This window comes from Molothrus ater, chromosome 2 (genome assembly GCF_012460135.2).
Source record: "Molothrus ater isolate BHLD 08-10-18 breed brown headed cowbird chromosome 2, BPBGC_Mater_1.1, whole genome shotgun sequence".
Classification (NCBI taxonomy): domain Eukaryota; kingdom Metazoa; phylum Chordata; class Aves; order Passeriformes; family Icteridae; genus Molothrus; species Molothrus ater.
The window spans coordinates 170,269-194,690 of record NC_050479.2 but is presented as its reverse complement, the minus strand read 5'-3'; the positions used below and the strand labels follow the sequence as shown (position 1 = coordinate 194,690).

Below are 24,422 nucleotides of genomic sequence, written 5' to 3'. Positions count from 1 at the left end.
GTTGCACACTGCTAGGACAAGGCTGGATACAGCTCACCCCACTCTGCCCGGAGCACCTGCCCCGTGCAGCTGGAGAAAAGCTGAAGACTGCAATAAACACGTGAACTACTGAAATCCAGGCATTTTCCAGTCCTTGTTCCCACAGGTCGCATAGCCAGGGGGTGTTTGGGACACAGAATGGAGCCATGGCCTGGTGGGCTCCCAAACCCCCAGGAGACACCACCACTGTGTATCCAGCCCCTTCAGCCTCATCCCATCCCACCCCCCTCCTCATCATCCTCATCCCCATCCCATCCTAATTATCTGCATCTGCACTCTCACCCCAGGAACACTTGGAAACCTCTGTGTGAGGGCCATGAAGGGGTCCTGGGGGTGTCCCCAGGGGTGTCCCCGGTCAGTGCTGGATGGGAACTGCAGTGGCAGCTGGAGGACCAGTGCTGGCAACACTTCACGAGCTGCCTGCTGTCCCTGGCAGTCACAGCCTCAGCCAGGGCCCGTGGCTGCCCACAGACCCCCGCAGACGCCCAGAGCCGAGGGGGAAGCAGGCACGGGCTGTCCCAGGCAGTCACCCGGCCGTGCAGGGGAGCCCTGGCCAGCCCCCGACCCTGAGCGCTGCACAGACAGGGAGGCACTGCCCTCAATCAGACCCTTTATTGCCAAGGGTTTACACAGCACAGACACACAGCCCTCCCCATGCACAGCCCCCCCAGCCCAGCCCCCGGGGCTTGCATAGAGAGCGGCCGGCCGGCGGGGCCGAGGGGGCAGAGCCAGCCCGCCCCGCGCCCCCCGCCCTGCGAGCCCCGGGGGCCCCCCAGGGTCCTGCCCTGCTCCCCCGGCGGCGGCGGGGCCAGCCAAGGTGCGGCCTGGCCTCGCCCCGCACCGCCCCAATAAATTAAAAAGGTCCGAGTCCGGGTTAAAAAGGGGGCTCACTCCTCGGGGGGCTCGGTGAGGAACGGCGAGGTGACGGCGTGGGCCTGGGCGATGGCGGCCAGCTCCTTGAGGAACTCGCTGAAGATGACGGCGCAGTAGACGGCGTTGCGCACTCGCAGGGCCTCGCCGTGCCGCGCCGGGGGTCCCAGGGGGTGCAGCCCCCCATCCCGCAGCCCCTGCAGCGCCAGCTGCGCCGCCTGCCGCGCCCGCGTCGGGCTGTTGGCATGCCGCAGCAGCAGCTCCCCCAGGGACGGCTTCCGACTGCGGGCTGGGGACACAGGGGGTCAGGGACACGGGCTGGGGGCACAGGGAGACCCAGCACAGCCCCCAGCCCAGGCACCCAGCCCGGACCCCAGGGACGGCTTCCGACTGCGGGCTGGGGTGGGGGCACAGGGGGTCAGGGACACAGGCTGGGCGCACAGGGACACCCAGCACCCAGCACAGCCCCCAGCCCAGGCACACAGCCCCCAGTGCAGCCCCCAGCCCAGGCACCCAGCCCCCAATGCAGCCCCCAGCCTGGACCCCAGGGACAGCTCGTGGCTGTGCACACACAGGATGGCACCCAGCCCCCAGTGAAGCCCTCAGCTCCCCCACACCATCTCCAACTCTCGTTATCACACAACACACGACCCCCAGGCCCCCTCCCCAGTCCCTGCATGGACCCCTCACCCCACCCACACACCAGACTCCCAAAGAAACCCCCAGCCCACCATGCAAAGCCAGCCCCTTGCACAATGCAGCCTGCTGCACAGCCCCCAGCCCCCCGTGCAGCACCCACCCCCTGCACAACACACTGACAGACCCCAGACCCCTGTACAGCCCCCACCCCCTGCACTACACACTGACAGACCCCAGCCCCCCGTGCAGCCCCCACCCCCTGCACTACACACTGACAGACCCCAGCCCCCCGTGCAGCCCCCATCCCCTGCACAACACACTGACAGACCCCAGACCCCAGTACAGCCCCCACCCCCTGCACTACACACTGACAGACCCCAGTCACCATGCAGCCCCCACCCCCTGCACTACACATTGTGCAGACCCCAGACCCCAGGCAACGCACAGGGCAGCCCCCAGCTCCTTGTTCAACACAGCGTGCAGCCCCCAGCCCCAGGTGCCAGTCCCAGCTGCCTGCAGAACCCGCAGCCCCCCAGGCAGACCCCAGCCCCCCAGACAGGGCCATGTCCTCACCCAGGGTGTCGGTGCGCCGCAGGGCAGGGACAGCCCCGGGCCCCTCAGCCCAGTCCAGCCGTCCCCGGGCAATCAGGTACTTCTTGGCCTTGAAGAGCAGCGCTGGGAAATCCTCTTGAGTGGCAGCAAAGCTCTCGATCTTGTTCTTCACCGAGCCCAGCACCTGCAGGACCACAGCACGGGGGTCCCCACAGGAACAGGGGTCCCCATCAGATGGGGCATTCCCTTGAGCACAGGGTACCCCAACAGGAAAGGGGGAGGCTCCACGGTAACAGGGGATCCAGAGGGGGTTACAGCCATGGGGGACATGGGGCAGGGGTGGACTGGGCAGCACAGGGCAAACTCAGCAATCTTGGGGTTAAAAAGGGTTAAAACCCTTTCCAATGCTTTCCCATGGCTCCATGAGGGCAGGGGCTCCCCAGGGGCCATACCTGGAGCAGGGACTTGACACTGGGCTGGAAGACCATGTTGGTGTTGAGCAGGAAGGAGCGGAGCAGAGGCTGGGGGTAGCAGGCCAGCTGGGCCACCAGCCCGGTCAGCAGGAAGTTGACATACAGCGAGTTGTGGGGCATGTTCTCCAGCTTCCCAAAGAGCACCGACACAAAGGGGCCTGGGGACACGGCGGGGTCAGGCAGGGCCCCGCGGGGAGCCGGGACCCTCCCTGTGCCCCCGTGCTCACCTGTGAAGGGCTGGCTGGGGGGCGGCCCCACCGCCCGCGGCGGGCTGGCCACCACCTGCGCCAGGGGGTCCGGGGGCCGCGGCGGCGCCCGCCCGGAGCCCGCGTCCCCCTCAGGCAGCGCGGCGAAGCTGGCAAAGGCCTCCTCCTCCTCGTGGGACAGGGGCGGCTCAGGGGGGTCCGTGGGGGCGGCCGGGGCCCCCCCCACACCCCCGTTCTGCATCTCAGCCTCGATCTCCCGCAGCTCCTCGGTGAAGGTCTCGATGGAGACGCCGGTGCCCGGGGCCTCGGCGGGCACGCGGGCCAACAGCTCCTCCAGCAGCGAGTCCACCGAGGGCAGAGGCTCCCAGCCGGGCGGCTGCGCCCCAGGGGCCCCGTTCGGAGCCCCCCCGCCGCCCTCCCCCTCGCCCTGGGGGCTCCGGCGCACCTTCTTCACCGCCACGTCCCCCTCCGGCCGCCCCGGCTCGGCCGCCCCGTGCGCCCCGTTCACCAGCGTCCCCCCCTCCCGGGGCTCGGGGCCGGGCCCCCCCACGCGGGGCTCATCGCCCCCGAGGGGCCCGCCCAGTGCCTCCCGCGCCCCCTCCTCGGGCAGCCCCCGCTTCTTAGTCCGTGGGGTGGGGGGCCCGGGGGGCCGCCCCGGGGCGCTGTCGGGCTCGGGGGCGCGGGGCTCCTCGCCGTCGTAGGGCGCCGACCAGACGCGGCAGGCCCAGGCGCAGCGGTCGATGCTGTGCCGCGCGTCCCGCAGGTACTCCAGGTAGTTCCTGTCCAGCTCGGCCACCTCGTCCCGGGGGCCAGGCCGGGGCGGGCTGCCCGCAGGGGGCCCAGGCGAGCGGGGGGCCGCAGCCTCGGCGGGGGCCGCGCTGGCCTGGCGCATGAAGAACGAGAGGCGCGACGGCGTGGAGGGCTTCGGGGCCGGGGGGGCGTCTGCGCCGGGGCTGCTGTGGCCTGCGGGGGACGCGGGGCAGCACCAGGGTCAGCACGGGGATCAGCACCGGGAGCAGCAGCAGGGTCAGCACCGGGAGCAGCAGCAGGGTCAGCACCGGGGGTCAGCACGGGGGTCAGCACCGAGCTGGGGCTGGGGGAATTCCAGGTGCCACGGGGGTGGTGGCACAAGGCTCAGCACTGAGCTGGCGGAGGAACGGGGTCCCAGCGGCTGCAGGGGTGGCACAGGGGAGCCCAGTGCCAGGACAGGGCTCGGGTAGGTGGGGATGGCATGGCACGGCACGGGGGACTGTGGCAGGATGGGGTGGGGATGGGGCTCAAGTTGCCACAGGAACGGCACCAGGGGCTTAGCGCTGAGCTGGGACAGGGTCCAAGGGGACAGCAAGGCAGAGCTCAGCAATGGGACGGATGGGCAGGCAATGAAGGGGCCATAGGGAAGGCACAGCTAGGACTATCAACAAGTTGGAGCAGGGGTGGGTTACAAGTGGCCATGGAGACCCCAGGAGAGGGCTCCCCATCAAGCCAGGAGGGGGACGGGGTCTAAGGGGCCACAGGGACAGCATGGGACAGCTCAGTGCCAAGCCAGGGTAGGAAAGGAGTCTGAGGGGCTGCAGGGATCCTGGGAGAGGGCTCGGTGTCAGGACAGGGTCCAAGGGGCCATGGGGAGGCTGTGGGGGTCTCTGAGGGGCCAGAGTGGCATACCTCTGGCCCGGGAAGGGGGCTCCTCATCCCGGTCGCGGGGCGGCGGGGGGCTCTCGGGCCGGCAGCAGCGCGGGATCAGGGACAGGAACTTGGCCGCTGTCTTCCCGTAGATGTCCAGGTCCCGCACCGCCCGCTTCTGGCTCAGCATCACGTGGCTGCAGGGCAGCAGGTACCTGCGGGCAGGGTGGCACAGGGCAGCTGCAGGGGACACACGGGGACAGGGACCCTCCGCAGGACCCCAGCCCCTCCACAGTGGGGCAAACGATGTGGCTGCCTCACATCCGCATGCCCACCTGGAGACAACTCCCCAGGCCCATCCCAGAGGAGCCCCAGAGTGGGCCAGCAGCAGGTGACCTCACCCACTCACCTGAGCACCAGCTGCAGCATCACATCCTCGCAGTTGAGGCTGAGCAGGGTCCGGAAGAGGCTCAGGGACACCATGCACAGCTGGGGACAGTGCAGGGTGTCAGAGGGGCAGCGGAGCGGGCGGGGGGCAGTGCCACCCACCCCACGGCAGGACAGGGGAAGGAGATGGGAATGGGACAAGGATGGGGACACTGGGAACAGGATAAAGATGAGGACAGGGATGCTGGGGGGCCGTGGGGGCATGGGGCTCACCCGGGAGTTGCTGTTGATGCGGCCCACCAGTGTGTCCAGGATGGTGGTGTTGTCATGCCGGTGCAGCAGCACAAAGCGCAGGAAGGTTTTCAGCAGTGCTGTCTCACTGACGCTGCGCAGGAACAGGTCCAGGTACGCCGTGCTCGCAATCATCTCCTCCACCGAGGTCTGCAGGAGGGGCACGGGCAGCTGGGAGCCGCAGGGCCAGGCCCCACGGGTCCTGCCACCCACAGGGGCAGTGGCACGGGCAGGAGACCCCCATCCCACCCCTGCTGCCAGGGCCCCTCACCTTGTGCAGCGCCGGCCCCATGACGGGCACAAGGAATCCGTTGTGGACGTAATCCACCAACTGCTTCTGCACCAGCGGGTGGGCGACCTGAGCAGCCACAGGGGGGTCAGGGAGCGCCCTGTGGGGCTGGGAGCCCCTCTCAGCCCCTCGCAGCCCCTTAGCCCCACCTGGATGACGGCGTTGCAGAACTCGAGTGAGTTCATGAAGAGCACGAGGGAGGAGACGCCGATCCAGTCCTCGCGCCGCAGGAAGTGCCAGTCGTCTCCTCGCACCTCGATCTTGCGGGGCAGGGAGGAGTACAGGGCGCTCAGGCCCGTGGCCAGCACCTGGGAACACATGGACTCTGCTACCCCGCAGCCCCTCGCACCTCTGGCTGCTGCACCCAGCCAGCCCTCCCCACACCCCAGGAACCTGCCCCCACAGACCTGCCCCACTCCAGCGCTCCAGGCAGGGCAGCTGGGCTGGGTCCTGCCCAACACTGACCCCAGGGAGTGGCTCCCTCATCCCCAGCCCAGCGCGGGGCACTCCACCATCTCCAAGCTTCCCATCACCACCAAGTCCCCCCATCATCTCCAAGCACCCTGGTCCCGGGCCCATCATCCCCAAGCTCTCCATCATCTCCAGGCTACTCTGTCACCTCCAAGCCCCTCATCACTTGCAGACCTTCCATCACCCCCAGACCCCCCATCATCTCCAAGCCCTCTATCATTTGCAAGTTCTCCATTGCCCAGCTTCCATCATTCCCAAGCCCCCCATAATCCCCAGCCCTGCCCCCCACCATCCCCAAGCCAGGGCAGGACTTCTCCCTCTAGGCCTGTCTGGCTCTTGCCCCAGCTGGCCCAACTCTGAGCCAGCCATGCAGGGTCCCAGCACAGTCCTGGGGAGGGGACATCACTCTGGGGAGGGGAACGCTGCCCAAGGAGGTGAACGCTGCCCCAGGGAGAGGAATGCTGCCGCCCAAGGAGGTGAACGCTGCCCCAGGGAGGGGAATGCTGCCCCGGGAAGGAGAACATTGTCCCGAGGAGGAGAACGCTGCCCCACGAGGATCCATACCGGGCAGAAGTAGGAGTTGTCGGTGATGGACTGGGCCACGGCGCGGTTGCTGGCTGACATGGCCATGATGAGCAGCAGCGCGTCCCGTGCCTGCTGGCCCCGCGCGCCCTCGTGGTGGATGAAGGGGATGAGGAGCGAGAAGATGATGAGGTTGGCGGGGCCCTGGTCCGTGTGGCTGTGGAAGAAGAGCTCCAGGATGGCAGGCTCGCGCGCCACGGAGACACAGAGCTGGTTGAGCAGCAGCACCAGGCTGTTCTCCAGCGGGGCCGAGGCGGGCTCGGCGCACACGCTCAGCAGGCGCAGCAGCGGCGTCAGCACCGGCTTGTGCCGCAGCAGGGGCTGCCGGGCCTGGCTGATCAGCATCTCATACAGCTTCAGCTGCTCCACCTGCACACAGCACACAGCCAAAGGTACAGAGACCACCCGGGCCTGCTGCTCCTCCAGCACAACCCAGCCCACTCAGCCACGGCCCCAGGTGCCACATCTGGGCTGGGGATCCCAGCACTGCCCTGGGCCATCTGTGACAGGGCTGGAAGGAATTTCTCCCGTGAGGAATTGCCTACAGCATCATGGAGTTTTCAGGATGGCTCAGGTAGTCTCAACCCCAATCCTACCTGAACTTGCCCTGGGACAGTGCCCTACCCTTGGCTCTGTCAAGGGCATCACCGGGATAGGGCCAGGACTGCCCAACCCCAACCCCAACCCCAACCCAGCACCTTCACCCTTGGGATCCAGCCTGTCCCAACCTCCCCACAAACCCCCCAGCAGTGCAGATCCCTCTGCTCCCCTCACTCAGACCTTCCTCTCCTCAGTGAAGTCGCCCTGCAGATGCCAGCACAGGAGCCGCTCCAGCAGGTTCTCAGCAGCCACAAACTCCAGGATGGGCCCGCAGGCCATGTCCCCGTCCCCCTGTGACCTGTCCTTGTCCCCATCCCCCCAGGGCCGGTCCTCAGCCAGCAGGTTCAGCATCTGGTAGGTGTTGTTGCGGACAGCGCTGAGGTCGTCGGGGGCCGGTTTGCTCCCGCGCCGCTCCAGGATCCGCAGCACCTGTGGGAGGGGGGCTGGCAGTGGGCCCTGGGGGCTGCAGGGCCGGGGGAGCCTCGCCACCTCCAGCCCCGCTCACCTGTGCCCAGTGGTTCTTGAAGACCATGAGGCAGGTCTCGGGGTCGGCGGTGACGGGGGGCTGCAGGCTGGCGCTGCGGGGGGCTCGCTGCCCGCCCGCCCGTGGGGTCAGCTTGCTCAGCCAGCTCATCCTCTCCATGGGCACGGGGTCACGCACGGCACCGGGGCACCCCAGCCGGGCTGGACACGGCCTGGCACCACCGCGGGGGCACAGGGCAGCGGGCGGGGGGCCAGGGTCCTCTCTCCATGCTGCTGCCAGCGAGCTGCAGGGACATGGGCATCAGAGGGCCCGGCCCAATCTCACCCAGCCCAACCTCACCCAGCCCAACCTCACCCAGCCCAACCTCACGGCCAGCAGCAGGGAGGGAGGCAGAAAGGGGAAGAGGAGGGAAGCCAGGAAGGAAGAAAGTCAGGAGGAAAGGAAGGCAATCAAGAGGAAAAGGCAGGCAGGAGAGACAGCAGCGGGAACTGGGCTGGGCAAGCATGCCGGAGCAGTGGTGACTGGAGGACTCTGGATCCCAGCCCTGCTCACACCCAGGACTGGACTTTAAACTAGGAACTGGCCTAGCATGGGTGTGGGGCGTGCCCAGCAGCCACAGGGACACAGGACAGCTGGGACGGCTGCCCCCCCTATGCTCAGCAGCACCCACGACAGCACTGCCAGGATATTTATAGTGCCCCGTGCCCTAGCACCAGCACTGCCACCGCAGGCACCCGCACAGCACTGAGCACCAAGGCCCAGAGCCACAGCACTGCTCTCTGCCCAGAGCAGAGAGACACCACAAAGACACCACAGGGGCCCCCCACTTCCCCACCAGCTCGTGGGGAGGGCAGTGGCTTTGAGAGCCAGTGCCACAGCCCTTACATGGTGTTTGGGGAAGTGAAAGAGCCATTAAGACACCTCAAACCACAGGGGCAGGAAGGGAAAGTGGCTGAAGCTGGGGCAGTGGGACACAGCACAGGCAGGGCCTGTCTATTTATACCCAGCTCAGCCCGTCCCACCCACAGCCAGCGCTCGTGTGGCTGCTAAAGTTAGAGCCACTGAATGCCAGGGCAGTGCCAGCCCTGCCACCAGCACTGCGGCCCTGCAGGAACACGGAGGCAAAGACCACAGTGTGGCACACTGGGGTGTCCCTGTGCAGGGACCCGTGTGACACACGGCCAGGGCTATGCTGGTGGGACAGGACACCAGCTGCCACCACTTCTGTCCTGGTACCAGTGCCCCTCACCCCAGCCTGGCTGTGCCTGTCACATGCCAAAGCACCCAGCCACTGGGGCACAGCAGAGGGCCACGGCATCACCCCAGTGTCACCTCAGTGTCACCCCAGTGTCACCAGGATGGGCTGAATGGGAGAGCACCTGCCCAGGGAGCAAGTACCGAGAGCACTGGGGGTGATCAGGTGCCACCAGACCAGGGAAAGGGACACTGCAGGCAGGACACCGAGGGCACAGGGACACCAGGTGCCACCAGGGCAGGGACAGGGCCACCGGGGCACAGCCACCATGGGCAGAGGATGGCTCCCAGTGCCAGGAGGTTGTGGGTGATGAGCCCCGGCCCCTCCGGTGCACCCGGGAACCGAAGCACCGTGCGAGGGTCACCGAGGGGCCGCCAGGGCGGCCGTCGGTAGGCGCCGGTGGTCCGGGTGAGGCGAGGGCTGTCACAGCCCGGGGCCGCGGTCCCGCAGCCCGCGGAAGGCGCTGCTCATTTGGGCATCCTCAGCCCCGGAGCCGTGGAGCACCGGTACCGGGACGCCCTCGGGCTCCGGGGTCACGCGTAGCCGGGGCCCCTGCATGCCGCGGGGCCGGGCCGCCTACCTGGGTCAAGGTCGCGGCGGTCCCGTCCCGTCAGCGCCGCACCTGGGGAGGGCACAGGAGGCGTCGGGCGCGGGGCCGGGACCCCCGGGACCCCCCGGGACCCCGCGGGCCTGCGTGGGACGGGGCCCCTCGCCCCTGGGCACTGCGGCCCGCTCGGACCCGTCCCCGCCGCGGCCCCTCGCCCTCGACACCGCCCGGGCCGGGCCGGTCCCTCCGGTCCCGCGCGGCCAAGGGCGGGCGGCGGCCCGGGCACCCCGGCACCGCGGCACAAGGGCGGCTGGACCTTCCCCGAGGCCCGCCCCGCTCCCCGCTCCCCCCGCTCCCGCTGTCCCCGCTCGCCGTGTCCCCATTGCCGGTGCTCCGGCGCCCCCCGGCCGCTCGCGGTCCGCCCGGCGCCGCCGCTCACCGCCCGCCCCCGCCACGGGCCCCGCGCTCCCGACGCCATCTTCCCGCCGCGCCCGACGCACCGCGCGCGCGGCCACGCCCACCGCGGCACGGGGACACGCCTACCGCGGCACGGCCGGGACACGCCTACATTCCTCGGTGGGCGTGTTCTCTCCGGGAAAGCCTGAGCTCTCATTGGCTAAGCCGTGAGTGGGGCGGGGCCGGGGCGCGTGGGACTCGGGAACCGGGAACCGGGATCCGGGATCAGGGACAGGCGGTACCGGACACGCCGGCACCGGGTATCCTGTACAAGCACCCCCGGAGCGGGGCATCCCCAGAAACCAGGAAGCCCTCCCAGCCGGGCAGCAGTAACCGGGTACCGAGCTGCCGGGACTCTCGGCACCCAGAGCCCCAGCACGGGCACCACTCGGAACCGGGCACCGCGCTGCCCAGCCACCCCTGTACTGGGACCCCCGTAACTGGGCACCCCGGTACCGGGTAACCCTGCACCGGATAACCCCTGCACGCTGCTCCCGGAACTGAGCACTGCTCGGAATTGGGCACCCTGGTACCGGGACCCCCGGAACCCCTCTCGCGGGCACCCCAGAAACGGGCCCTCCCTGGCCCTGGGCACCCCTGTGCCAGATAACCTTGCATCGGGCACTCCTGTGCCAGGCAGCCCTGTGCCAGGTGCCGGGAGCCGCCGCCGCCTCTGCACCGGGCGCTGCCTGGCACCGGCTGTTGTTCCCGGAGCTAACCTGGGCCCCGCACACCTGGCCACGGCTCCGTGCCCCAGCGTGCCCGGCGGAGCTGGCACGGTAGCTGCTCCGCCCACGTGTCCCCGGGGCCAGCGGGTGCCCTGGGGACCCCTCGTTGCTAGGACACGCCCGGTGTCGCAGGAGCCGCGGGGCTGCGTCCCCTGGAGGAGCCGCGCCCGGCACCGGGGCAGGCGGCAGCACCCGGCAGGTGTGCAGGACCCCCGGCCACCGGGACGCACGGGATCCCCGCTGTGAAGGACCCCACCGGGACCTTCGGCTCCGTCCTGTCCTGCCGCTGGGCCGGGCTCCAGCCTGGCAGCACCGCCGGAGCCATGGCCGCAGCCCGGGCTGGCACCTGCACCGGCACCGGACGCGCCTCGGGGTGAGCGGGGCACGGCCGCCTCCTGCGGCCTTGGGGTAGGGGCGCCACAGGGACCCCCTGAGTCCCACCGGTGCTGGGGGGGCTGGCTGAGCCTTAGAGCCACTGGCAGCCGGGCTGAGCACGGGCAGAGGGACCCCAAATGGGCACGGAGTGACCCCAGTCCCCCTGTGCCCCCAGCCACCCCCCAGAACTAGACCCCAAATGGGGACAGAGTGACCGCCGGTCCCCCTGTGCCCCCAGCCACACTGCCACCCCCCTGACTGGACCTGGACCCCAAATGGGGACAGAGTGACCCCCAATCCCCCCTCTGTGCCCCCAGCCACACTGCCACCCCCCTGACTGGACCTGGACCCCAAATGGGGACAGAGCGACCCCCAATCCCCCCTCTGTGCCCCCAGCCACACTGCCACCCCCCGGACCTGGACCCTGGACCCCGCCGGGGACTGGCACTACCAATGGATCAGCCTCATGGTGCTGCCCATCCTTTACAACTGGGTCGTCCTCATCCTCAGGTGCCAGGCAGTGGGGTTGGGGTTGGGGTTGGGGTGTCCTGGCCCCGTCCCAGTGATGCCCCACTCGTACCCCAGGTGCTGCTTCCCTGAGGTGCAGGAGGCACACGCAGGGCTGTGGCAGGCCCTGGACGGGCTCAGCGACGCACTGTACCTGCTGGACATCATCGTGCACCTCCACACAGGTACGGACACGCAGACACACGGACACACAGGTACACATGGACACACACACAGGTACAGGTGTGTGCACAGACACAGAGACACAGGTACGTACACACAGACACACAGGTGTACACACACACACACACACACACACACACACATGTGCAGGTGTGTACATGTGCACTCCCACCTGCTACAGCCACCACCCAGCCCCACACAGAGGATGTCTGGGTGGGTGGTCTTGAGTCTCACAGCCACCCCTCTGCCCCTCAGCCCCATGGCAGCCCAGGGAGCTGCCAGTGACCTCCCCCAGGGTGCCCACCCAGGGTTCCTGTGCCTCCCTGTGCCCCAGGCTGGGCGCCTGCGTGGTCCCCACTGCCATCACGGGGAGCAGCCCCTGTCCCTGCAGCGCTGGGTGCCGGGGGTGCCACGGCTGCCCTGGCTGCCCACCCAGGTTTCCTGGAGGACGGGATCCTGGTGCGGGATGCCAGGCGGACGCGGCGGCGCTATCTGGGCTCCTGGAGCTTCCCCTGGGACGTGGTGGCCGTGCTGCCCACCGAGCTGCTGTGTCTGCTCCCGGGGGTCCCGAGGGTCCCGGGGGTGCCAGCGGCACGTGCCAACCGCTGCCTGCGGGTGCCACGGCTCTTTGAGGCCTTCGACCGGTGCGAGACGCGCACGGGATGGCCCAACGCCTTCCGCATGGCCAAGCTGATGCTGTACCTCCTGCTGGGCATCCACTGGCACGCCTGCCTCTACTTCGCGCTGTCGGCACGCCTGGGGCTGGGCACCGACCCCTGGGTGTGCCCCAGCTTCCCCCGGCTGCTGCGCCGCTACCTGCACAGCTTCTACATCTCCACGCTGGTGCTGGCCATGGTGGGTGACACGCCGGCCGCACAGCGCGAGGAAGAGCTCCTCTTCCTCACCGCCGGCTTCCTCCTGGCCGTGCTGGGCTTCGCCACCATCACCGGCAGCATCAGCACCGTCATCGTCAACCTCAGCTCGGCCGCCAGCGCCTTGTACCCCGAGGGGGGCCCGGTGCGGCGGTACCTGCGGGCGCGGGGCGCGGGCGGGCGGCTGGCGGCGCGGGTGGCGCGCTGGCACCAGCACCTGCGGGCGCAGCGCAAGCTGCCGGCCGAGTGGCGGGTCCTGCAGCACCTGCCGCGGGGGCTGCGCGCCGAGGTGGCGGCCAGCGTGCACCTGGCGGCCCTGCAGCGTGTGGGGCTGTTCCGCGGCTGGGAGCGCGGCGTGCTGCGGCAGCTGGTGCTGCGCCTGCGGCCGCAGGTGTTCGGGCCCGGCGAGTTCGTGTGCCGGCGCGGGGACGTGGGCCGAGAGATGTACTTCATCCGCGAGGGCCGCCTGGCCGTGCTGGCGGCGGACGGCGTCACGCAGCTGGCCGTGCTGGGAGAGGGGCTCTACTTCGGCGAGATCAGCCTCATCAACATCAAGGGTGAGCTCCGCACCGCGCCCCGATGCTGCTGCCCCGCGCTCCCCTCGGGCTCACGGCCCCCGCCCCGCAGGCAACATGGCCGGGAACCGGCGCACGGCCAACATCCTGAGCATCGGCTACTCGGACCTGTTCTGCCTGGGCAAGGAGGACCTGGCGGAGGTGCTGGCCGAGTTCCCCAGCGCCCGCGCTGCCATGGAGGCCAAGGGCCGGGAGCTGCTGCTCCGCATGGGCCAGCTGGACACCGGGGCTGAGGCGGCGGCGCTGGCGGCCGAGGCCGAGGCGGAGCGGCGTCTGCGGGGGCTGGAGGCGGCCCTGGAGGGGCTCCAGACGCGGGCAGCGCGGCTGCTGGCACAGCTGGAGGCCAGTGCCCTGCGCATGGCCCTGCGCGTCCGGCGCCTCGAGGGACGCCTGCAGCTGCGGGACGGAGCCGTGCGGGACAGGGCGGTACGGGATGGAGCGGGGCGGGACGGAGCCGTGCGGGACAGGGCGGTACGGGATGGAGCGGGGCGGGACGGAGCCGTGCGGGACAGGGCGGTGCGGGATGGAGAGGGGCGGGACAGGGCGGGGCGGGACGGAGCCGTGCGGGCAGACAGAGCAGCAGGAACGGCCTCAGCACAGCAGCCTGCCGGCCCACAGGGTCCTACCGGCGGACAGAGCCCCCCCAGAGTGCAGGGTTCAATCGAGGCACAGGCTGTTCTCAGGGCACACGGTACCTCCCGGGCACAGGGTCCCTCCGAGGTGCAGGGTGCCCCAGGCTCCGCAGAAGGACGGGGTCGCATTGGGGTGCAGGGCCCCTCCAAGGCACAGGGTCCCCACAGGGCACACAGTCCCCATGGAGCACAGGGTCCCAGTGACATGCCAGGTCCTCCCAAAGCACACGGTAGCCCCACGGTGCAGGGGCCACTCAGAGCATGGGGTCGCATTGGGGCACGAGGTCCCCGTGGCATGTATGGCCCCATGGCACAGGCTCCCCTCAGGGCACATGGCATCCCCATGGCAGAGGGTCCCCTCAGGGCACAGGGGCCGCCCCGGGCACGGAGGCGGATTGGGACACGAGGCCCCAGTGGCATGTACGGTGCCGGCAGGGCGCAGGCTCTGCCCGGGGCACGGGGTCCCTCCGGGGCACAGAGATCCACAGGGGCACACGATGTCCCCGGAGCTCAGGGGGTCCCACGAGGGGCGGGGGTGCCGCGGGACTGAGGGGTGACTGGAGGGGGGACACAGCAGCGACCACTGTTGTGGGTGACACCGACAGCTGCTGCTGCGGCACCGGGAGAGGAAGGAGCCGGGATGGGGACGGGTCAGGGTCACGGAGTTTCGGGGCCGTGAGCAGCTTGGGACCTCCGGCCGGGCCGGGCCGTCCCGGGGCAGCCGCAGGGACGCGGTGACAGACCCCGCGGTGGCGGCCGTCGCCCGGTGCCTCAGGAGCGCTCCCTGCGAGCCCCCCAAGCTGCCCGACCCGCCCGGGACTCGGCCGCAGCCCGGTACCCCCCGAGCCCCGCTCCCGGTGCTCTCCATGGCCCCGCCCGTCCCCCCCGTCCCGGGCTCCCCCTGTTCCCGCCTCCCCCGCGCCCCCCGGGCTCCCCCCGCCGCCGCCACCGCCCCCCGCCCCCGGCCCGCCCCGCGCCGGGCGCCGCCCCCGCTTATCCACCGGCGGCTCCGAGCGGATCGGAGCCTCGTCCCTCCCGGAGCCTCCCGGTGCCTGCTCCTTCCCGGTGCCTCCTGCCGGAGGAGGGGCGGGGGGAGGCGGGGGGGTCCCCGCCATGGACCCCCGGCCCCTCAACGAGTCGCTGCAGGAGATGCTCTGCCGCTCCGGGAACGGCACCGGGAACGGACCCGGCACCGGCACCGGCAACGGGACCAACGGCTCGGTCTGCGACCTCCTCCGCAGGGGCCTCCGCGGGCCCCCGGCGCCCAGAGGTGAGAGCGGGTGCAGAGGGAAGGAGCGGGATGGACCCGGGAAGGGACCCCCTCCCCCGTTCGTGCCCGGCCCTGCGCTCCCCGGCACGCCGGTACAATCCCGCTCCGTCCCGCCGTGCCGCCCCGGTGCCCGCCGCTCCCGTTCCCCCGGCCCCCGAGCGGTGCCGCCCCGTCCCCGCCGTGCCCCTCCTCAGCCGGCACCATCGTCCCGATCCCCGCGGGCTCGGTGGCCCCGGCGCTGCCCAGCGGTTCCGATGCGGATCTCGGCGCTGCCGGAGGGAACACGCCGGGCTGTGCCGGTGGCAGCGGGAGGGCGGAGAGGACTCCGACAGGGACGCCACGGACACAGCCAGCGCCCGTCCCGCACCCCTGCCCCATTGCCGGGGCCGGGACCTCCAGCTGGACCCTCGACTGGGACGACCCCAGCCCAGCCCCAGCTGGGACCCCTGCTCCGGTGTCACTCCGCTCTCCGGGCAGGACGTGCCCGGTCCCCGCGCTCAGCACCGAGGCGGAGGGTGGGCAGGATGGGGGCACCCACCTGGATGAGGGTCCCTCAGGCTCAGGGAACTGGTCCGAGGGGCGGGGGGTTCACCCCGAATGCCAGCGGCTGCCACACGGGGGGAAACGACGCACTCATCTGGTGGGTGTCCACCGTGCCCACGCCGGAGCCCCGGTGTCCCGGTGCCCGGGCCTGTGCGGGGGCGCCTTTGGGGTGCCCTCACAGCGTGTCTGGGGGGCCACCAGGCTGCCCTCGGGGTGCCATGGGGGTGTCTGTGTGGTGGCCTCGGGAGTGCTTTCACAGTGCCCTCTAGGGTGCCACCGGGCTGCCCTCGGGGTGCCCCGGGGTGCCAGCGCAGCGCCATGCCCGCAGAGCTGGACGTGGCGGTGCGCGTGGTGCTCTACGTGCTGATCTTCGTGCTGAGCGTCGGGGGCAACGCGCTGGTGGTGGCCGTGCTGGCGCTGAACCGGCGGCTGCGCACCGTCACCAACTGCTTCCTGCTGTCCCTGGCCCTGAGCGACCTGCTGCTCGCGCTGTGCTGCATGCCCTTCACCCTGCTGCCCGGCCTCATGGGCGCCTTCATCTTCGGCGACGTCGTCTGCAAGCTCGTGGCCTACCTCATGGGTAGGGTGGGACACGCGGCAGGGGCTTGTCCCCTCTCCTGGGTGGGGCACAGGGGGGGCTCGTCCCCTCTCATGGGTGGGGTGGGGCACACAGGGCTTCTCCCCTCTCCTGGGTGGGGTACACGGGGTCTTGTCCCCTCTCCTGGGTGGGGTGGGGCACAGTGGGGGCTTGTCCCCTCTCCTGGGTGGGGCACACAGGGCTTGTCCCCTCTCCTGGGTGGGGCACACAGGGCTTGTCCCTTCTCCTGGGTGGGGCACAGTGGGGGCTTGTCCCCTCTCCTGGGTGAGACACACGGGGCCTTGTCCCCTCTCCTGAGTGGGGTGGGGCACACGGGGGTTTGTCCCCTGTCCTGGGTGGGGCACACAGGGCCTTGTCCCCTCTCCTGGGTGAGGTGGGGCACGGCAAGGGGGCCTCATCCCTGCCTTGTCGGTACGGGGGGCGCAGGGAGGGGGCTCGTCCCTACCCCGTGGATACCTGGAGGTTATCCCCACCCCTGGGCGCACGGAGCGCAGCACAGGGGGGCTCCGGGAGGAGCTGGGGGCCTGCAGGATCACACCGTGCCCGCCGACACTCCCTGCTGCCCGCAGGGGTCTCGGTGGCCGTGTCCACCTTCAGCCTGGTGGCCATCGCCATCGAGCGCTACAGTGCCATCTGCAACCCGCTGCAGTCCCGCGCCTGGCAGACGCGGTCCCACGCGTGCCGCGTCATCGCGGGCACCTGGGCGCTGGCGGCGCTGCTGATGCTGCCCTACGCCGTGTACAGCAGCACCCGGCCCGCCGCGCCGCGCCCGCCGCCCGCACAGTGCACACACCACTGGCCCAGCGAGCGCGTCCGGCAGCTCTGGTGAGTCCGGGCACCCAGGGGGTTCGGGGCCTGAGGGGACACCGGGTGACCAGGCCACCTGTCCCAGGTACGTGCTGCTGCTCCTCGTGCTGTTCTTCATCCCGGGCGTGGTGATGACGGTGGCGTACGGGCTCATCTCCCGCGAGCTCTACCGGGGCATCCGCTTCGAACTGGACGTCAAGAGGGACGTGGCAGGTGAGGGATGGGGCGGGAGTGACACTGCGGGTGACACTTGGTGTGGCTCCTGTGTGGGCAGAGTGCCCACCCCAGCAGCAGAAGCAGGGCTGAGCCCTCACCCCTGCTCCCACAGCAGTGTGCTCCTCAGGGACACCCCCTTTCCCGGGGACCTCCTGGTAGCCTCGGGGTGCAGCGTGTCCCCATGGTGCCACGGCCATTTCCACATCCCCTGCTCCTGGAGGGTGCTCCTGGCAGTGTCGGGGTGCAGCGTGTCCCCATGGCACCATGGCCATTTCCATGTTCCCTGCACCCATCCCCTGCCCCTGGAGGATGCTCCCACAGTGTTGGGGTGCAGCGTGTCCCTGTGGTGCCATGGCCATTTCCATGTGCCCTGCACCCCATCCCATCCTCCTGGAGGACGTTCCCGCGGTGTTGGGGTGCAGCGTGTCCCTGCAGTGCCATGACCATGACCATGCCTCCTCGCTCCACAGCCCAGCGTGGCACCAGGGGGGACCCAGCGCCCAGCTGCGACGAGGGTGACGGCTGCTACCTGCAGCTGTCCCGGCCGGGCGCGGCGCTGGAGCTGCGGGCGCTGGGGGCGGCCGCGCAGCAGGACCGGGCCCGCATCAACAGCTCAGGGGCGCAGCTGGCGGCCAAGCGGCGGGTGATCCGCATGCTGGTGGTCATCGTAGCCATGTTCTTCCTCTGCTGGCTGCCCATCTTCGCCGCCAACACCTGGCGCGCCTTCTCCCCGCGGGCAGCGCAGCGGGCGCTCTCGGGCACGCCCATCGCCTTCATCCACCTGCTGTCCTACACCTCGGCCTGCGCCAACCCCCTCATCTACTGCTTCATGAACCGCCGCTTCCGAAAGGCCTTCGGGGCCACCTGCGCGGGCTGGGGCTGCCGCCGCGCCTGCCCCCGCCGCCCGCCCGAGGACGAGCCGCCCATGGCCAGCGCCTCGCTCTCCAAGTTCAGCTACACCACCGTCAGCAGCCTGGGACCCCCCTGAGCCGCCCCCCGAGCTGGAACCCCCCGAGCCCCCCAACACCGGTGCCTGGGCCCCCCGAGAGCGGGACCCCCACGGCCAACCCCTCTCTCCCCAAGCTCAGCTACAGCATCCTCAGCAGCCTGGGACCCCCGAGCTAGCCCCCCTTAGGGACCCTAACACCAGTGCCTGCCCCCCCCCGCCCCCCCCCGAGCTGGACATCCCCACCAGGACACCCCGAGCATGAACCCCTGCCCTGCCGGCACCTCCGTGCCCCGCTCCGCTGCACCCCCAGCCGCCCGCCCGCGCTCCCGGGACACGCTTGCCCGGCACCCCCCGCTCCATCCCAGCGGCCCCGAGCCCCGGCGGGGTGGGGGCGAGGGGCGAGCGGGAGGAGCCCCGGGGCCGGGCAGGGGGAGGCTCAGGGAGGGCGAGGCACACAGCCCAGCTCAGCCCGGGGTCTCTCCGCGCTGCTCCCCGGCTACGGCCACAATAAACTGACCCCGTGCCCACCTGCGCCGCTGCTCCCAGCGCTCCTGCCCGCCGGCACGGAGCCTCCGCGGGGCAGAACCGGGCGGGACGGGGGGTCAGCACCGCGGGGCAGAACCGGGCGGGACGGGGGGGTCGGCACCGCGCGAGGCTCGGGGGCTGCGGGCTGGGACCCTCCGCTGCGGGAACTGCTGAGCCCGGCGGCAGCTGGGGATGGGACGCCCGGGCCCGGTGCACCCAGTGCCGCCCCGGAGCGGGGGGGGGGGGGGGGGGGGGGTCCAACCGCACACAGGGGAGGGGACCCCAGGGGAGTGGGACCCTGGGGAGCGCCACCAACCCCAGGACTCCATCTCCCACCGTGCCCCGCGCGCCTTACGTAGGCCCGGCTCCCTCATTTGCATACGGTCCCCGCCCCGGGTGGCCACGCCCCATCCCCGTGGACATTGGTCACGCCTCCCTGTCGGCCACGCCCCCGCCGCGCTCGGCCATGGCGCCGGGGGCGGGCCCTGCCCCGACCTTGACCCCTCCCTTTGCGCCCTTGCCCCGCCCCCTCGCCCATAAATGGCGTTGCTCGGCCCCGCCCCCGAGCCGGCCCCGCCCCTCCCTCGGCCATGGCGGCCGGGGCTCGGGCCCCGTTGTCCCCGCGCTCCCCGCGGCCAAAGCTGACACCGCGCCCACCGGGGCCATCGCTGCCACCGCTGCCACCGCTGGCCCTGGCCCTGGCCCTGGCGGCGCTGCTGGCGCTGCCGGTGTCGGCGGGGTCGCCGCCCGGCCCTGGGGAGCAGCTGGCGGCGGCGGCGCCGCGCTGGGGCTGGCGGAACGTGTCGTGCCCGGCCTGCCGGGTGCTCTTCGGGGCGCTGGACCTGGCGCTGCAGGTGGGCACGGGGGGTCGGGGAGTGCCGGGACACGGGGGGCACCGGGGGGACACGGGGATAGGTGGACAGCGGAACACCAGGACGGGAAGAGCGGGGGCGACAGAAATGGGATAGGAACGGGGACAGAGAGGACAGGACAGTGGGGACAGGGCGGGACAGGACAGGGACGGGCCGGGCCAGTCCCTCGTGACGGGCCGGGGCCGGGACAGGCCAGGACAGGTCGGGGCTTGTGACAGACACGAGACCGGGCTGGGAATGCGGACAGGGACGGGCGGGGACGGGGAAAGTGACAAGCTGGGACGGCTGGAAGAGCAGCGGGGACGAGCGGGGTCCTGCCAGTGGCTCCACTCGGGGGAAGGGGGACAGGAACCGGGACAGGAACCTGAACCGGGACAGGAACCTGAACCGGGACAGGAACAGGAACCGGGACAGAGACGGGAACCGGGACAGGCTGGGGCGGGGACGGAGGGAGGAGGGCACCAAGCCGAGAACCAGAGGGGCTGGGGGACCCTGTGGGTCCCTTCTGGCCTCGGGATATCCAGCTGGGTGGGCCGGCGGGTGTGGGACAGTGACAGCAGCCAGGGACCATCCCGGGAAGCTGCTGGGTGCGGCACGATGATGGCAGCTGGGGTGCCGTGCCCCCCCCGGGGAGTGCCGTGCCCATCCTGGCAGTGCCATGTCCATCCCGGGGGTACTGTGTCTCTCCCGGGGGTGCCGTGCCCATCCCGGGGCTGCCGTGCCCCTCCCGGGGTGCCAATGGGCACAGGCCAGTGACAGCAGCTGAGTTCAGTGTGCAGGGTCTGTGCTGGGCAGCCGATGATGGAGGGGAGGGAGGGCAGTGAGGGTGGCAGGAGGTGTGGGGTGCCGTAACCATCCTGGTGTCCTTCCCCCGCAGCTGGAGCCCAACGTGGCCCGCGTGGGGCGCGTGGCGTCGCGGCTGTGCCAGGAGCTGCGGCTGGCGCGGCCGCCCGTGTGCCGCCAGGCTGTGCAGCTCTTCCAGGGCGACGTGGTGGCTGCCTGGGCCCGCTCTGTGCTGCGCCCGCCCGAGGCCTGCGGGCTCCTGCTGGGCCCCCACTGCGGCCACTGGGACATCCTGGGCGCCTGGAACCTGTCCCTGCCCGCCGCGCCCAAACCGCCGGTGCGGCCGCCCGTGCCGCCGCCGCCCGGAGCGCCCACGGCCCGCATCCTGTTCCTCACGGACCTGCACTGGGACCGGCAGTACGTGCCAGGCAGCGCCGCCGCCTGTCCCGACCCACTGTGCTGCCGCGGGGTGCCCGGCGAGGGCCCGGGGGCCGCGGGCTTCTGGGGCACCTACGGCAAGTGCGACCTTCCCCTGCACACCATCGACGCGTTGCTGGCCCAGCTGCCCAACGGCACCAGGAACGGCACCGGCGGCTTCGCGGCGGCGTACTGGACTGGGGACATCCCGGCGCACGACGTGTGGCAGCAGAGCCGCGGGGACCAGCTGCGGGCGCTGCGCACGGTGACGGCGCTGCTGCGCGCCCGCCTCGGCCCGCTGCGCGTCTTCCCCGCCGTGGGCAACCACGAGGCCACGCCGGTGAACGCCTTCCCGCCGCCCTACGTGCGCGGCAACCGCTCGGCTGCCTGGCTCTACGACGCCATGGCCGAGGCCTGGCAGCACTGGCTGCCCCCCGCCGCCCTGCGCACCCTGCGGTGGGCACCAGGCCGGGGAGGGGGATCCCGCTGCCCAGGGGATGGGGATGGGGGGTTTGTGCCTTCGGGGGTGGGAGGGCACAGGGTGGGGGTTCTGGGCTGTGGCATTTGGGGTACCAGGATCAGGGGATGCAGCGCTGGGAGGCTCCAGACGGGGGGCTCTGGGCTGACAGGTGTTGTGGGAGCTGCAGTAGCGCAGGCTGGGGGCTCAGAGCACGGGACTCTGGAATGCTGAGGGCTCAGGACCAGCAGGACACACAGTGTGGTCTCCATGCTGCAGGGGCAGTGGGGGTACCAGGCCAGCTGGGGCTGCGTGCAGATGTTTCAGCTTCACGGGGGGAGAGGTGCAGGGAGGGAGTTGTGGCTGGCTGGGGTACAGAGAAGGCTGTGGGGTAATGGGGGCTCCAGGCTGGGGGCTGTAGGTGGGTGGGCAGTGCAGGTGGCAGAGAGCTGGGGGTCCGTGGGATGGGTGCAGGGTCTGTGGCTCAGGGGACACAGCACTGACCCCCCTTTTCCACACAGGGCTGGTGGGTTCTACACAGCACAGGTCTGGCCTGGGCTGCGCCTCGTCTCCCTCAACATGAACTTCTGCTCCCAGGCCAACTTCTGGCTTCTCATCAATGCCACTGACCCTGCAGGGCAGCTCCAGTGGCTCATGGGGGTCCTGGCAGATGCTGAGCGTGATGGGGAGAAGGTGTGGGGGGGTTCTGGGGGGACATAGGGGGTCCCTGTGGGCCCTGGGCAAACCCCTAGTCCTGGCTCCCTGCCCACAGGTGCACATCATCGGGCACATCCCCCCAGCCCACTGTCTGCGCAGCTGGAGCTGGAACTACTACCGCATTGTCAGCAGGTCAGTGCCTGACCCCTGCCCAGACCCCGCACCATGGGCCCCACCCCACATGCCAGACCCCCATTCCATGCGCTGGCCTCCATCCCCATGTGCTGGACCTCTGTCCATGTGGCCTTGACCCCCACACCAGACCCCCCACCCCACAAGCCAGAGCCTGGCTCCATACCCTGAACTCCCATCCCACAATGGTCCTCCTGCCCTACACAGCAGACCCCTGCCCCACATGCTGCACCTCTGCACCAGACTCCACCCCACACCCTGGGCTCTCTCTCCGTGTGCCATCCCATGCACCAGACCCCCACCCCGTGTATCCTGGACCCCCAGCCCACATGGCGGACCCGAGGGCCAGGGTTGGGGTTTTGGGGTGGGGGTCTGGGGATGCGCCCCCGCTCACCCACCCTGGCAGGTTCGAGGGCACCATTGCGGCGCAGTTCTTCGGGCACACACACCTGGATGAGTTCGAGTTGTTCTACGATGAGGAGACGCTGTCACGTCCTGTGTCCATTGCCTTCATCGCACCGAGTGTCACCACCTACATCAGCCTCAATCCCGGTGCGCCCCGAGCCCCCGCTGTGTGTCCCCCCCGCCTTGTGTCCCCTGCCGTGTGTCCCCCGCCGTGTGTCCCCCGCCGTGTGTCCCCTGCCGTGTGTCCCCCCGCTGTGTGTCCCCCCGCTGTGTGTCCCCCCGCCTTGTGTCCCCTGCCGTGTGTCCCCTGCCGTGTGTCCCCCTGCCGTGTGTCCCCTGCCGTGTGTCCCCTGCCGTGTGTCCCCCGCCGTGTGTCCCCCCTGCCGTGTGTCCCCCCGCCGTGTGTCCCCCTGCCGTGTGTCCCCTGCCGTGTGTCCCCTGCCGTGTGTCCCCCGCCGTGTGTCCCCTGCCGTGTGTCCCCCTGCCGTGTGTCCCCCTGCCGTGTGTCCCCCTGCCGTGTGTCCCCCTGCCGTGTGTCCCCTGCCGTGTGTCCCCCGCCGTGTGTCCCCCTGCCGTGTGTCCCCCTGCCGTGTGTCCCCCGCCGTGTGTCCCCCGCCGTGTGTCCCCCTGCCGTGTGTCCCCTGCCGTGTGTCCCCCGCCGTGTGTCCCCCGCACCCCCCGCTCCCCGGCGCTGACCGTCCCTCCCGCTGCAGGGTACCGTGTGTATGAGGTGGCCGCCTCCTACCCCGGGAGCTCCCACGCAGTCCTGGATCACGAGACCTTCATCCTTAACCTGACAGAGGCCAACGCAGCGCCCCCGGGCACGGCCCCGCGCTGGCGGCGGCTCTACGGCGCCCGCGAGGCCTACGGGCTGCCCGCCGCCTTCCCGGCCGACTGGGACCGGCTGGTGCGGCGCATGCAGGACGACGAGCCCCTCTTCCAGCTCTTCTGGTTCCACCTGCACAAGGGGCACCCGCCCCGCGAGCCCTGTGGCGCACCCTGCAAGGCCGCCCTGCTCTGCGCCCTGCGCTCCGGCCGCGCCGCCGACCCCGCGCTCTGCCGGCCCCTGCGCCCCGCGCTGCCCTTCCCGCGCATCCAGCAGCTCTGGCAGCAGCGGCGGCTCTGCTGAGCCACGGCCGGCAGCAGCAGGGCTGGGACACGGGGACACTGGGAGCCCCTGGGATGTGGTGACACTGGGAGCCCCTGGGACACGGGGACACTGGGAACCCCTGGGACACTGGGAGCCCCCGGGATGTGGTGACACTGGGAACTCCTGGGACACGGGGACACCGGGAGCCCCTAGGATATGGTGACACGGGGAACCCCTGGGACACGGGGACACCGGGAGCCCCTGGGATGTGGTGACACTGGGAACCCCTGGGACATGGGGACACCGGGAGCCCCTGGGATGTGGTGACCCTAGGAGCTCCTGGGACATGGGGACACTGGGAGCTCCCAGGACACCAGGAGCCCCTGGGATGTGGTGACACCGGGAGCTCCTGGTATGTGGTCACACCAGGAGCTCCCTGGACATGGTCACACTGGGAGCAGGGTCAGCAGTGGTCTCACTGGAAACAGGACAGGGACACAGTTACACAGGGAGCAGGACTGTAGCCAGCACAGGTCACAGCAGGAGCAGGATCGGTACGAGGTCACTGGGAGTGAGGTCGGGATTGGCACGTGGTCCCCATGTCCCACCAGTTACACAATAAAGGCACAATGGACACCACCACCCCTCCTAATCCTCTCCACCAGGATTGGAACTGAGATCAGGATCAGCACGTAGTCCTCATGCTCCCATCACCCCCCAGTACAGGTGTGATGGACCCCACTGTCCTTCATCCTCCTCACTGCAGTTCTCAGCCACCACTTAGGGAGACCCAAATCAGGGATGCTGGGGCCCCACCACCCCACCTCCTTGTCCTAATTCTCACCTGCTGGGATTACAACTGGGATCAGCCCATGATCCCTGTACACCCATCGCTCCCCTAATAAGGTGTGGATGGACCCCAGTGCCCCTCTGCACCTGTGACATCCTAAGAAGACCCAAACCAGACACAACACCCTGCTCCTCCCTGTGTGAGGCCAGGTGCAGAGC

General features: G+C 70.4%; 4 protein-coding genes across 5 annotated transcripts; 3 read left to right on the top strand and 1 right to left on the bottom strand.

Moving 5' to 3' along the window:
- Window positions 1–635: 635 nt before the first annotated feature.
- FHIP1B (FHF complex subunit HOOK interacting protein 1B) lies at window positions 636–9,807 on the bottom strand. Of its 2 annotated transcripts, none has more exons than XM_036390081.2 (14): window positions 9,745–9,807; window positions 9,339–9,380; window positions 7,525–7,786; window positions 7,200–7,448; window positions 6,402–6,788; window positions 5,516–5,674; window positions 5,349–5,435; window positions 5,060–5,227; window positions 4,809–4,888; window positions 4,442–4,614; window positions 2,801–3,742; window positions 2,553–2,731; window positions 2,122–2,284; window positions 636–1,198 (listed from the first exon to the last, which is right to left on the bottom strand). In XM_036390081.2, the coding sequence occupies exons 3-14, from the start codon at window positions 7,660–7,662 to the stop codon at window positions 927–929; spliced, it is 2,997 nt and encodes a 998-aa protein (XP_036245974.1). In that variant the 5' UTR covers window positions 7,663–7,786; window positions 9,339–9,380; window positions 9,745–9,807; the 3' UTR covers window positions 636–926. The 2 variants fall into 2 exon arrangements, with proteins under 2 accessions (XP_036245974.1, XP_036245983.1); XM_036390090.2 differs by lacking the exon at window positions 636–1,198 and adding an exon at window positions 1,205–1,306.
- Window positions 9,808–10,795: 988 nt separating this feature from the next.
- On the top strand, window positions 10,796–14,183 carry CNGA4 (cyclic nucleotide gated channel subunit alpha 4). The gene is made up of 5 exons (XM_036387341.1): window positions 10,796–10,862; window positions 11,261–11,374; window positions 11,450–11,556; window positions 11,991–12,983; window positions 13,054–14,183. Exons 1-5 carry the CDS (start codon window positions 10,813–10,815, stop codon window positions 14,181–14,183), a joined length of 2,394 nt encoding a protein of 797 aa, XP_036243234.1. The 5' UTR covers window positions 10,796–10,812.
- A 457-nt stretch (window positions 14,184–14,640) lies between these two features.
- CCKBR (cholecystokinin B receptor) lies at window positions 14,641–18,547 on the top strand. The gene is made up of 5 exons (XM_036394638.2): window positions 14,641–14,903; window positions 15,775–16,026; window positions 16,614–16,869; window positions 16,937–17,064; window positions 17,538–18,547. Exons 1-5 carry the CDS (start codon window positions 14,747–14,749, stop codon window positions 18,053–18,055), a joined length of 1,311 nt encoding a protein of 436 aa, XP_036250531.1. The 5' UTR covers window positions 14,641–14,746; the 3' UTR covers window positions 18,056–18,547.
- Window positions 18,548–19,072: 525 nt separating this feature from the next.
- SMPD1 (sphingomyelin phosphodiesterase 1) lies at window positions 19,073–24,053 on the top strand. Its single transcript, XM_036384145.2, has 6 exons — window positions 19,073–19,395; window positions 20,291–21,069; window positions 21,592–21,763; window positions 21,843–21,919; window positions 22,326–22,471; window positions 23,038–24,053. Exons 1-6 carry the CDS (start codon window positions 19,132–19,134, stop codon window positions 23,451–23,453), a joined length of 1,854 nt encoding a protein of 617 aa, XP_036240038.1. The 5' UTR covers window positions 19,073–19,131; the 3' UTR covers window positions 23,454–24,053.
- The last annotated feature ends 369 nt before the right edge of the window (window positions 24,054–24,422 follow it).

Excerpts from the sequence above, each read along its gene's own strand:
- FHIP1B (XM_036390081.2), bottom strand. The coding sequence starts at position 7,662 with ATGGAGAGGATGAGCTGGCTGAGCAAGCTGACCCCACGGGCGGGCGGG. Across the intron at positions 3,743-4,441 it reads GCCCCCTTCCCGGGCCAGAG|GCCACAGCAGCCCCGGCGCA; the intron begins GTATGCCACTCT and ends CGTCCCCCGCAG. Across the intron at positions 1,199-2,121 it reads GCGGCGCACCGACACCCTGG|CCCGCAGTCGGAAGCCGTCC; the intron begins GTGAGGACATGG and ends CTGTGTCCCCAG.
- CNGA4 (XM_036387341.1), top strand. The coding sequence starts at position 10,813 with ATGGCCGCAGCCCGGGCTGGCACCTGCACCGGCACCGGACGCGCCTCG. Across the intron at positions 11,557-11,990 it reads CATCGTGCACCTCCACACAG|GTTTCCTGGAGGACGGGATC; the intron begins GTACGGACACGC and ends CTGCCCACCCAG. Across the intron at positions 12,984-13,053 it reads CAGCCTCATCAACATCAAGG|GCAACATGGCCGGGAACCGG; the intron begins GTGAGCTCCGCA and ends CCCGCCCCGCAG.
- CCKBR (XM_036394638.2), top strand. The coding sequence starts at position 14,747 with ATGGACCCCCGGCCCCTCAACGAGTCGCTGCAGGAGATGCTCTGCCGC. Across the intron at positions 14,904-15,774 it reads CGGGCCCCCGGCGCCCAGAG|AGCTGGACGTGGCGGTGCGC; the intron begins GTGAGAGCGGGT and ends CCATGCCCGCAG. Across the intron at positions 17,065-17,537 it reads CGTCAAGAGGGACGTGGCAG|CCCAGCGTGGCACCAGGGGG; the intron begins GTGAGGGATGGG and ends CTCGCTCCACAG.
- SMPD1 (XM_036384145.2), top strand. The coding sequence starts at position 19,132 with ATGGCGGCCGGGGCTCGGGCCCCGTTGTCCCCGCGCTCCCCGCGGCCA. Across the intron at positions 21,070-21,591 it reads GCCGCCCTGCGCACCCTGCG|GGCTGGTGGGTTCTACACAG; the intron begins GTGGGCACCAGG and ends TTTTCCACACAG. Across the intron at positions 22,472-23,037 it reads CTACATCAGCCTCAATCCCG|GGTACCGTGTGTATGAGGTG; the intron begins GTGCGCCCCGAG and ends CTCCCGCTGCAG.